Below are 12,638 nucleotides of genomic sequence, written 5' to 3' on the forward strand. Positions count from 1 at the left end.
GTGTCCTGTGTTAGTAGGTTGCTGTGTGCTGATCTGGTCTCTGGGTGGCGCTTTGGCTTCAGCTGAATGAGTAAATCACAAAACAGCAGCAGCTTCATTCAGCGGATAATACACGTTTTTGTGCTCATCCTTTGATGCTCTTCTGAAGTCTTTATTTAGACTAAGATACTCTTGTTACTGATCACTGTATTTATACCTTGAATTGTGGCATTTTCCTTCTTATTCTTTCTCTTACAAGAAAATCAAATACAACTTGAAATATTAGTTGAATCTTATATTAATCTTTCATTCGTAAGTGTTGTAATTTAGTGTATTTTGAGATGGGTATTGTATTTGTAACTCTTTGCATTGAATGTGCTACTTAAATAAAGTGTTATTATTACTTTTATTTAAATTTGGATTCTACTGTCCGTTAATAAAGGATTTATATGTGAAATAGAACACAATATAATATAATATAATATAAAAAGGATAGAATCATAAAAATTATAATTAACATAAAATAATTGAGATGCTTCTCGCAGCTGATCACGTCAGAATCCGTCATGTTAACGGGACCAGTGGTAATAGTAACTGTACCGACAGTAACAGAAACGTTATAGTAACGGGGAGAGGCGGAGTGTGTGTGTGTGTGTGTGTGTTAATCGGTGCAGCAGCTGCTGCAGCCCTCGTGCACAGCGCCCCTCTCTCCGCGGTGCGCCTGCGTGCACAAACACACCGACCGACCGCTGCCTGGACCGGCAGGAGGAGAGAGGGAGAGGGGTACCGGGGCTACGGTAACGGTATCTGCAGCCAGTAACGGTAACGGTACCAGTAACGGTGACGTGATGTGATGCGATGCCGCGCGGGATCACGGTAACGTAAGAGCAGCAGCAGCAGCATCGGAGGAGGAGGAGGAGGAGGAGGAGGAGGAGGACTGTCGAGGCTGAGCCGAGGAGGATGCAGCAGTGATAGGTACCGGGAGGAAGGGAACACATCCGTCCGTCCAACGGTGCGACCGACCACCCGCCCGCCGGCCTGCCCGGGAGCCTGGACCGATCCGATCTGATGTAAACCCGCAGGGATGGACGGGTAGGCAGGGAGGAGGCGCGAGGAGCGGAGCAACCGACGGTACATAACGGAGGAGAGAGCGCGAGGAGGAGGAGGAGGAGGAGGAGGAGGAGGAGGAGGAGGAGGGAGGCGGTGGAGCAGCGCGAGGAGGAGGGAGGATGAATCCGGTGGATGGAGGAGGAGAAGCGGGCCCGGACGGCCTGGCGACGGCAGGTAGGGTGTGAGTGAGTGTGTGTGTGTGTGTGTGTGTGTGTGTAGTGGGAGCTGCTGTCGCCATGATGCCTCCACATCCGCCCATTGACTCAGAGAATGTGTGTGTGTGTGTGTGTGTGTGTGTGTGTGTGTGTGTGTGTGTGTGTGTAAGCTATATGCTATGAATGTGTGTGTGTGTTGGGTGTTAAGTGTGTGTTAGCATCCCTCCGTCCAATGGCACTGAGGTGTGTGTTGGGGGTGGAGGGTCCTACCAAGGAGGATTGTGGGAAGGCCTGCTTGGTTATTAAATGTGTGTGTGTGTGTGTGTGTGTGTGTGTGTGTGTGTGTGTGTTCAGTTAAAATACATTCATTAGCTGCTCAGACTTAGTCACATGACTCTCATGTTCCATTCATCCCAACTGAGGTATCAGTGCAGTATTGGCTCAGTAGTATTTACACCACCACAGAAAATACTGGCTTCTGATTGGCTGATTGGTGTCAATTAAGATCAGCTCATCGTTTTTAATCCTCCAAATTCAGGCCTCAAGGTGCTGTATTAACCTGCGGGTAACCATAGCAACAGAACTGATGTTTCGTCCAACATTACCAGATAACTGACAGGTAAAAACTACAGTCGATTAGTCGGGCGACTGAAAATCAATCGCAAACTGTATTGAGAATCAATCGATCTCCTTCAATGAGAGGATGTGCAGCTTCGATCTATATCTTTGGGTTTTTAGACGGTTGATCACACAGAACAAGAAGTTTGACTGTACAGATATTTCTTTTTGCTGTTTTCTGACAAATTTTAGACCAAATGATTGATTGGTTGATTGACTGAAAGAATAACCGACAGAAGAATCAATGACGTAAATAATGGTTCAGTCGAGGTGCAGCCCTGGAAATATATTTAGCTTTTTGATACCTTCAGTGTTTTTTAAGACTTTAAACGAGCTGCAGATTCTTGGCCTGTAAACTGAAACTAAACAAATCAGATCTAAATTTCTTCAGATATTTATTATATTATTATTATTATTATTATTATTATTATTATGAAAGAGGTGAGGCCATGAATGGTATGACACATGAAAATCTCTCCGATTTGCATTAAAATGTTGACACAATTCTCCATAAACCTGCTGTAAATAACAACGTAAATATAAAGTGAAGTGGGGCCTTTACTATGAAACAGCTGAATGGATTTTACAGTGAAGTAGCTGTGAAGCTTTTACTGTGAAAATAATGTTTATTATTTTATTTTTTTTTGTACTGCAAAACAATTAGGAGGCTTTTATTGTGAAGCAGCTAGAGAGATTGTACTGTGAAGCTGCTGGAGGACTTTTACTGTGAAGTAGCTGAATGGATTTTACTCTGAAGCAGCAGGAGGACTTTTATTGTGAAGCAGCAGGAGGACTTTTATTGTGAAGCAGCTTAGTGTTAAATGATGGGTGTCTTTTTTTTTACTGTGTTCTGGTGAAAGTCTTTACTATGAGGCTTTTACTGTGAATTAGCTGCAGGTACCATATATAGTATATTTACATTTTTCTACATTTTAAGGTTAAAACTGTGACAGTAACCCTCAACATAAGTTCATTATAACCCCTAATATAAACTCATGACACAGTCTGACTCTTTATTTTATGTATTTAATTATTTTTTTTAGATTTATGTTCGTTTTCAAAAAGAAAAGTAGTAATAGTTGTTCAAAAAAATGATTGGCTGAAGAATCCAGTGTCATCGGGGCTCTGACGTCTTCATTTGTAACAGGCTGACATTTTGGGGATTCAGAGGACATTGTGGTGAAATGTATTCATTATTTTTTGTTGTATAATCAGTGTGATGAGTCCTGACAGACTGACAGCAAGTTTCTCTGAAGGCTTTTCATCTGCTCTGCACAGCAGCTATTTTAGGCTTTACACTGACTCAGTGTGTGTGTGTGTGTGTGTGTGTGTGTGTGTGTGTGTGTGTGTGTGTGTGTGTGTGTTATTAGTGTGAGACAGCTTTATCACAATGGAAATCCCTTCTCCAGCTCTCGGTGCTGGTGTGGAGTCGGCTTGACTGACAGCTGGTCTGGAGTCTGTAAACTGACAGCTGGTCTCGGATCAGTCAGTCTGACAGACAGCTGATCAGGGATCAATCAGACACCTAATTGAGTTTTCTGATGATAGCCAGTGTGGAGCAGCATGGCTGATTCAGACACAGTGTCATGTTTACACTCTAACAGACCACAAACACCCACCACTAACTCATTAGTGTGTGCAGGCTGTTAGCTGCTCTCAGACCTGCGAGATATTAACATGAGGTCTACTACTCTAACACCAGTCTGTGGGATTCACACACTCTCTGATTACACAGAAAACACACACTTATCTCTGCCTCCTCTTGTTCAGCAAACTGCTAAGTCACACAGGAAATAGAGGCTGAAGTGAAGCTGGAGTGTGGTGTTTAACTCAGTTATCAGCAGCGATAAGGAACAGCCTGTTCCCATATTTCTTATTGATGATCTATCACTCGTAACATGGAAATAAAATCCGGCTGTAGCCAGGATTGCAGATAATTTACTGATGTCATGAGTCCATCGCTCAGTTTTCAACCAGCCACCAACAAAACTCTGGAAGATTTTTTAGTATTTTCACAAAAATCACAAAAAACTGTTCTTTCATATTTAACATGGCAACTTAACAGCTTTAAAACACCTTCTTTAAACCACCAGGCTGACGATACTGATACGGGATATTAAATCCCATTTCATTTATACAGTTTTTTGTGTAAAGCAGAGGTGAGCAGGGGGATTTACCGTGTACCTACCTACCTAAAAATAGCCACAGATACAGGATCAGTAAACATCTTGCAGACCACACACAATAATGTCCAGTCCTTCATGAGCACTAATCAGTGGGCTGGTGACTCCACCTCTGAACTCAACCTTAACTTTAACCATAACCAGTTGTGTCGTATGAAACAAACTAGACAAACAAGACACAAGTGAAAAAGTAGAAAGACTGACCTGACAGCGACGACGCTGATGACAGGAGCTGGAGGGAGGAGCAGAGGGAGACGATCAGACGAACATAACGTTAGAAAAGAAGCATTTTACTGCTTCGTGTTTTATCAGCTCATCATTTCTTTTGTTTGTAAAATGTCAAACTGTGAAGAAAATAGTGACTGAAGCTGTGAAGTAAATAACGTGGAGAAAAAAGGACATTTACCCTCTAAACTACTGAGAAACATTCAAGTACAAGTCCCTTTAATTTATACTGAATTTATACAGTTCCATTCAACTTTACTTAACATTACCTTCAGATGACAGTGAAGCCACCCACCAAGACACCACTACCATCAAGCTGATGACTGTGCTCCACCCACACTTCAGAAAGCAGCCTTTAGTAGTCGTGCTCTGAAAATGAGCTGAGCAGCAGAAGATATGAAATATTGATTAAATATGTAAATAACAGCTGGAGCATCAGGCTGCAACTAACGAGTTAGAGATGATCAGAATAGTTGCTGATTGCTTTTCTGTTGATCAACAGTTTCCACTAATGATTCATCTGCTGATTGTAAGAGCTCCACTGGAGCGAACTGACTTTTACACTTTATTTTTCACCAGCAACTTGATGCAAATACAAGAGCTTCTGATTCTGATTCTCAGCTTAAAATATTAATATGATAAATATAAAAGTTTAACTTGGAAATTCAGAGTCTCAAGTGTCGAAACAAGATCAACGAAAAACGCGAAAACACAGTGTGACCAAAAACACACATACGTCGCTAACATACGTAGGAGTGTGTAGGAAGACCAAAACGTAACCAGGAAGTGGATGGGGGTGGTCTTTAAAGGGGGAGTGAAATTTGTTGTGACACAGAACGAGGCACAATCATCGTTTGATCTCGATTATCTTGTTTTCATAATCGTTAGAAGCCGAAATCGGGAAAGGAAAATAAAATTTGAGCCTGAGTGGCCTGTTAATGTTGATGTTGAAACAGCCATGCAATTAACAACACAGCTAATGATCATTTACGTTGTCGAATAATTATTTTCTTAATTAATCACTTAGTAAATAAACTGTGAGGAGACAACTTCCTGAAAACCGTTCATACTGTCGTCTGACTGATGATTTGTTGATACAGATTTCAGAGTTAAAACTATATAAAAGAAATGATGATACTGTCTCATGAAAACTTGGATCATAACTTCATGAATTTACAAACAGAACATCAATAAATGCAGATTCAAATAATTCAAAATAAAGAACAATCAACATTCAGACTCTGTGAGGAAGTGATGCTTTCTCTCAGCTTGTTTTTATCATTCCTTCCAAATATTCAGTTCATGGTCGTGTTGCCTGACAGAGCTTTTCTGTACCTGTTTGAGGGAGGTTTCCTTTTCACCACAGCTGGACTGACCTGGTTATGTGCAGATGTGTGTTTTCAGTGCTGTGACACAGTTGAGGAGGGAGTGTCGGGAGGATCTCCTGGTCAGACAGTTAGTCCTGATGAAACAGGCGGTGGATCTGGGTCTGAGGAAGAAAGGATTCAAGGACGGTGATGAAGGAGAACGAGGACAGTGCGAGGAGGGAGTTTAGGCTCCCTTTCACTTCTCCTTCATCTCCTTCCTGTTTTTAGGTTTTCTCTCTGAGGGTTATCGCTGCTCGCCAAGCTGCTAATGTGAGACGTTTAATGCCCTCAGTGTGTGTGTGTGTTGGATTAGCCTCCTCCCGCTGTGCAGGATGATCTGATGCACATGGGAGGCCTGTATGTCTGTCTGCAACACACACACACACACACACACACACACACACACACTGAGCTGCAGGACTCAGCTTTTTAATTGAAACGTCTGTCAGCCCGTTTCTCTGAAGCCTGATTGGCTCCTTTCGGTGGACGGTTGGAAACAGTTTGATGTTGTTCGCTCGGCTTTTTATTCTTACTATTTTAAAACATGACACACACACTGAGAACGAGGCACGGCGGATGAGCGGACGGGCTGTGGCTGCACCCAAAGAGAGACAGAGTTCAGGTTCTCAACACATTAGCAGCGAAGCTCGAGGGATGCCAGCGCCAATCGGTCAGTCGTGGAGCTTCTCTGAAACATCTAGAGCTGAAACAATTTGCTGAGGTGGAGATTTTGACCACGATGGACGAGCGGAGACCGGTCTTGTTTATGTCACGCATGCGCACGTGGGTGACATTGGGTGGGTGACTGACGGACAGCTGGTTGTGAGAACAGAGAAGTGCAAGCTGATGAATGATAAGATGGAAATTTACTTTGCAAATGTTTTATATTTGCATTTAACACATTTGTTAAAATGAAGGATGCAGGAGTTCTGGTTGAGAACAGAGCTGCCGATCGATTAATCTGCTGACTATTGTCTCGATTTATTGATTCATTAATTGGTTTATAAAACATTAGGAAAGAGTTAAAAATCCAAAAATCCTGAAATAAAGTCGCCAAATTGTTTATTACAGCGACCAAACCCAAAGATATCCAGACTCCTGACAGGAGAAGCTCTAACTGCCTGAAAAATAACTTAAACACCGAATCAATCAAAGTAATTTCCAGTTTATTTCTGTTGATGGTCAATTATTTGAGAAATCGCTGCAGCTGTAGATGAGAAACAGTGACTAGAGCTGACAGACGGGTCAATCAATCAGAAAATGAATCAGCTACAACCTTTATAATCTCCTGAGGATTCTCTGCTTCTTCTTCTCTGTTTTATGTCACAGTGAACCGAACAGCTTCGGGTTCAGTCCAAAGACGACGTGTGTCCCTTTGGACTGGGCGTATTTCAGAAGTCATTTCATAAACCAACAGTTCAATCATTTGATCCGAGAAATAACAACAAATTCACTGAGAATGAAAATAAACGTTGCCATGACATTTTACGCAGGTATTCATGTTCATGTTCATGACTTTTCCTAATGTGCTTTTGGCCAATCACAGCCCACGATTAGCAGTGAGATGTTTACATTCTTGCTGCAACAGTTTTAATTGATTAACTGATCGACGGTTGGAATCACTGATCTGAGCTGCAGCTGAAATGTTTGTGTGTAATTTCTCATTGCAGAGAAAAACTGACACGATTTTAGAAACACTGAAGTCACGAGTAAAAACTCCTCCGACAGATCTCCACCCACTGAACTGAAGATTTCTGTGTGTGTGTGTGTGTGTGTGTGTGTGTGTGTGTGTGTGTGTCTCAGGTTCGGGTAAAGCAGAGTGTGTTCGTGCGGTCGATGTCCTGACGGTGCTCAGAGAGAAAGTGGCCTTCGTGTCAGGTAACACACACAAACACCGCTGCAGGTTGCGGCCCACTTTGCTCCTGATGTGACCCACTTTAACTTTAACTGGGATTTTTGTTTTCTCCAGGTGGGCGGGACAAACGAGGCGGACCAATCCTGACCTTCCCCGCCAGGACCAATCATGATCGAATAAAACAGGAGGACCTCAGCCGGCTGGTCACATACCTGTCGACCATACCCAGGTACGCCTGTCTACCTGTCTCTCTCTCAGCGACGTCTTTGGGTTGGACTGACACTACATCTCCCTGTCCACCTGTCTGTCTGCCTCCACCTGTCTGTCTGTCAGTGAGGACGTGCGAGCTCGTGGCTTCACCGTGGTGGTGGACATGCGCGGCAGTAAGTGGGACAGCGTGAAGCCGGTGCTGCGGACGCTGCAGGAGTCGTTTTCCTCCAGCATCCACACGGCGCTGCTCATCAAACCGGACACCTTCTGGCAGAAACACAAGACCAACCTGGGCAGCGCCAAGCTCAGCTTCGAGGTACTACTGCAGTACTACTGCTCCTTACTGCAGTACTAACACTGATAACTAAAGAACTGATAGCTGAAGTACAACTACTACTGATAACTTATGTTCTAATGCTGGAAAGTGCAGTACACCTACAGCTGCTTGCTGAAGTAATTCTATAATACTGCTGAAGTACTGCAGTTCTGCTACTGAAAGCTAAAGCAATAAAAATCTGCATAACTGAAGTACTACTATTAATAACTATGATACTACTACCTGAAGCACTGCTCCTGCTAACAGTAATACTACAACTGCTGCTAACTAATCTTTTACTGCTACTGATTGAAGTACTACTACTGCGACTAACTGAAATGCTATGTCGCTAACTGAAGTACTGCTACCACAGTAATCTGCTGCAGTAAAAGTACTCATCGTGTTGCAGTACTACTGGTCGACTTTTGTGGCAGTACAGTTTTTGCTACTTGAGTTTTAGCGCAGTAGAAGTACAAGACTGTAGTACTTGTAGAAAAAAAACGTAGTAGTAGTATTTGCTGAGAGTAGTATTTATTGTATTGCTGTTGGGGTGTGGTTGTTTTTGAAGTAATACTGCAGTAGTGTTGTATCTGTAGTAACCTGTCTCTGTCTCCAGACCAGCCTGGTGTCGGTGGAGGGTCTGTCCCGGCTCGTCGACCCCTCCCAGCTGACCTCTGACCTGGGCGGCTCGTTGGAGTACGACCACGTGGAGTGGACCGAGCTGCGTCTGGGTCTGGAGGAGTTCTCGGGGGCCGCCACGCAGCTGCTGGCCCAGCTGGAGCAGCTGGAGGTCGGGCTCAACCGCATCCCCGAGCCCCAGGACGTCGACGAGGCCAGAAAGTGAGACAGAGCCTCAGTCATACTTATTGATCGTTAATAGGTTATTGATTGTGTATTAGAACTGTTGATTATATTTACCTCCATGTTTTCCCTCCCCAGACTCCTGGAGGAACACGGTCGTCTCCGTAACACCATCGCCACGGCGCCGGTTGACGCCCTCGACCGAGAGGGGCGCAGTTTGCTCCAGCGTATGCGTCTGGGGCCAGCACATGGCGACGCCTCTAACGAAGGCGGCGGCGGCGGTGGTAGCCACGGCAGCTGGCTGTCGGGCGGGGCAGACTTCCAGAGCGTGGCGCCCAAAGTCTCGTCTCTGCTGGACCGACTGCAGGCGGCTCGCAGCCACCTGCTGCAGAGCTGGAGCGACAGGAAGCTGCACCTGGACCAGGCGCTGCAGCTGCACCTGTTTGAACAGGACGCCACCAAGGTGAGCGGAGGGGTGTGTCTGTAAGTATACCTGTGCAAGGAGTGGGTGGAGTCTAGTTAGGGTGTATCCCACCACCAGCTGATTTATGTGATGCACTCTGAACACCTGAGCTGCTGTCTGACCTGTCTCACTCTTTCTGCCCGTCTCTCTCTCAGATGTCAGAGTGGATCGCCCACAGTAAAGAGCTGTTCACGCAGAGTCTGGCGGAGGTCGGCCAGAACCACCAGCACGCCCTCGACCTCCAGACACAACACCAGCACTTCACCGCCAACTGCATGGTCAGTCTGCGATCCCGCTCTGTGATCGGTGTTAACGAGATTCTTAACGAACCCTTAACGACGTCTCTGAATCTCTCTGAACAGAACGGCAGTGTGAACGTGGATAGTGTGGTTACCGTGGCGGCGAGGCTGGCAGAGGCCGGTCACTACGGGGCGGAGCGGATCGCCATGGTGTCGTCACGGTTACAGGAAGACTGGAAGTCCCTGACGACAGCTCTGGAGGAACGCAGCAACACGCTTGCCATGGCAACTGGCTTCCACCAGGGGGCAGAACAGGTGATTACTACACCTGTTTTCTCTACCTGTCTTTGTGCCTGTCTCACTCTCTATCCATCTTTACTTGTCCACATCCCACCTGGTGTCTACCTGTCTGTCTACCTACATTTACCTATGGTTACTTTACAGGTGTTTTTAATTCTCTACCTACCTGTCTGACTACCTGTCTTCCTGACTGTTGACCCATCTCATCTACCTGTTTACCTGTCAACTTGTATTTTTATTTGTCAACCTGTCTGTCTCCTATTATATCAGTTTTACCCTTGATGTTTTTACGTTACCTGTCTATCTACCTGTCTCACTGTCTGTCTACCTGTCTCTGTCTCCTCCCTCTGTAGAGACTACATTCAATCAGTCAGGTGACGTTCACAGGACTAACCACTGTCTTCATGTCTGTCTCTTTACCTGTCCGTCTCTCTACCTGTCTGTCTCTCTACCTGTCCGTCTGGCTGTTCAGTTTCTGCTCAAGGTGGAGGGTTGGGTTCAGGTGTGCTCTGAAGGGTCGTTGCCGTCGGCAACAGCAGAGCTGGAAGCTGCAATAAAGAAACACCAGGAACTGAATGAGGAGATCTCTGCTAACTACACACAGGTACCTGTCTGTCTGAACACCTGTCTGTCTAAACACCTGTCTGTCTGTACACTCGTCTGTCTGAACACCTGTCTGTCTGAACACCTTTCTATCTTTCTGAACACCTGTCTGTCTGTCTCAACACCTGTCTGTCTGTCTCAACACCTGCCTGTCTATCTCAACACCTGTCTGTCTACAGGTCAGTGAGAGTGGTAAAGCCTTATTGGACGTCCTCCAGCGTTGCCCAGCAACCGACTCTGATGACTCAGCGACCAAACCAGACTTCACCACCGCCACACATGGCATCATGGGAGTTCTGCACCAGGTGATGCAGGTACGACTCACTTTAACCCGTCTCACATCCTTTTGTCTCTCTGTCACTGACCAACAGACAGGCAGGTGGACTAATGTGACGTTTGTTTGTTTTGTTTTTTTGCAGGGTCAACATGAGGTGGAGGGGGCGTGGCAGCACCGTAAGCTCCGCCTCCACCAACGCCTGCAGCTGTGCGTCTTTCAACAAGATGTTAGACAGGTATGACAAATCCAGATCCAGATCCAGACTGAGATTCACAGTAGGGTCCAGATTCATTTTAACGTCTTCACCTGTCTGCCTCTCTGCACCTGTCTGCCTCTCAGGTGTTGGACTGGGTGGAGCAGCATGGTGAGGTGTTCCTGAACAAACACAGCGGCGTGGGGAAGTCTCTGCACCGAGCGCGAGCTCTGCAGAAACGCCACGACGACTTCCAGCAGGTCGCACAGGTAATGCACAAACTTAGTTTACCGTCCCGCCAAAGAAGAAAGCTACGTTGGTGAAATACGAGCGTGAATTTAAGGTTTGGATGATGGTGCCTCAGGACTTGTTTGGAAGACGTGCTGTCTGACCATCGTTCTGAATTCTCATATTTATATTTAAAAACAGGGACAATGACGCATGTTTTCAGACAGTCTCTCATTGAGGACGTTCATGCTGTTTCACTGGTTGTTCACATTAAAAGTGGCACAAATAGTTGCCACTAATTGTGTCCCTGTTGTTTCTCACCTCTCACCTCCAGCCTGAAGTGGGTGTGGATGTCGGATTGTTGGTTTCACCCACTGAGAAAGTGATCTGCCTCCAAAAACTACAACATGTGTTGTTTAAATTTCAACAAAACTCATGATGATTATCGTCCAAAAGACGTGAAAATGCAGAACTTTGTCAAAGAACATCAACATTTCTCCTCACAGCACCGACGTCCTCCAGAGACCTGAGATATGTAACATGTACAGTACTGATCCAAGTACTAACTCAGCACTCACCCAACCAAATGACTGCACTTCTAATGTACCTCTTTATGTGTGTGTGTGTGTGTGTGTGTGTCAGAACACTTACACTAATGCAGAGAAGCTTCTGGAAGCAGCGGATCAGCTGGCTCAATCCGGAGAGTGTGAGGAGGAGGAGATCTACCAGGCAGCCAGAGACCTGGAGCTTCGCATGCAGGTAACTCTGACAGAGAGAGAACAAGTGAATGAGTTTTTGTACATCCATTATACATGAGAAAGTTAATGGCATGATTAAAGTAACGTGTTGTTAACGTGTTGTAACTCTATGTTGTGTATGTAGGCGTTTATCCAGCGAGTGGAACAGAGGAAGCTGCTGCTGGATCTTGCTGTTTCTTTCTACACACACACCAAGGAGGTAACACACACACACGGGTGTAAATACTGTGATGTACTGCAGTACATTATCCTGCAGTATAATGTACTGCAGTATGATGCAGTATAATGTACTGCGTGCTGTGATTTGAGAGATGATGTAATGAATGTGGCTGTGGTCATTATTTATTACCAGATGTGACAACAAGACAAATGGGTCATATTCTTCCTTTTACTTCTCTCCTCCTCCAATCTTTACCTCCTCTCCTCTCCTCCTCCTGTCTCCTCTCCTCTCCTCCTGTCTCCTCTCCTCCTGTCTCCTCTCCTCCTCTCCTCTCCTCCTCCTGTCTCCTCTCCTCCTCTCCTCTCCTCCTCTCCTCTCCTCCTCCTGTCTCCTCTCCTCCTCCTGTCTCCTCTCCCTCCTCTCCTCCTCCTCAGCTCTCAGTGTGGATGGAGGGCCTCCAGAAGCAGCTCTCCTCAGATCTCTGTGTTTGTCCCGACACTGTGGAGGCTCTGCAGACTCTCATCAGCCAGCAGCAACAGCAGCAGGCCAACACACAGGTACCTGCTGACCTCTGTCCCCGCCCGTCTTAGCTGACCCC

The 12,638-nt window shown here is 45.6% G+C and overlaps 1 protein-coding gene across 1 annotated transcript in view; it reads left to right on the plus strand.

Moving 5' to 3' along the window:
- Positions 1–5,735: 5,735 nt before the first annotated feature.
- LOC111240063 (kalirin-like) overlaps positions 5,736–12,638 on the plus strand; it is a 31,447-nt gene continuing 24,544 nt past the window's right edge. The window contains 16 exon segments of the mRNA XM_022770044.1: positions 5,736–5,806; positions 7,433–7,515; positions 7,607–7,721; positions 7,826–8,018; positions 8,635–8,858; positions 8,958–9,052; positions 9,089–9,282; positions 9,438–9,560; positions 9,645–9,836; positions 10,294–10,425; positions 10,604–10,738; positions 10,844–10,936; positions 11,041–11,163; positions 11,765–11,881; positions 12,005–12,079; positions 12,475–12,597. Coding sequence (XP_022625765.1) covers positions 5,736–5,806; positions 7,433–7,515; positions 7,607–7,721; positions 7,826–8,018; positions 8,635–8,858; positions 8,958–9,052; positions 9,089–9,282; positions 9,438–9,560; positions 9,645–9,836; positions 10,294–10,425; positions 10,604–10,738; positions 10,844–10,936; positions 11,041–11,163; positions 11,765–11,881; positions 12,005–12,079; positions 12,475–12,597 — 2,088 coding nt within the window.

This window comes from Seriola dumerili, unplaced genomic scaffold (assembly GCF_002260705.1).
Source record: "Seriola dumerili isolate Sdu_G_001 unplaced genomic scaffold, Sdu_1.0 BDQW01009202.1, whole genome shotgun sequence".
Taxonomy (NCBI): domain Eukaryota; kingdom Metazoa; phylum Chordata; class Actinopteri; order Carangiformes; family Carangidae; genus Seriola; species Seriola dumerili.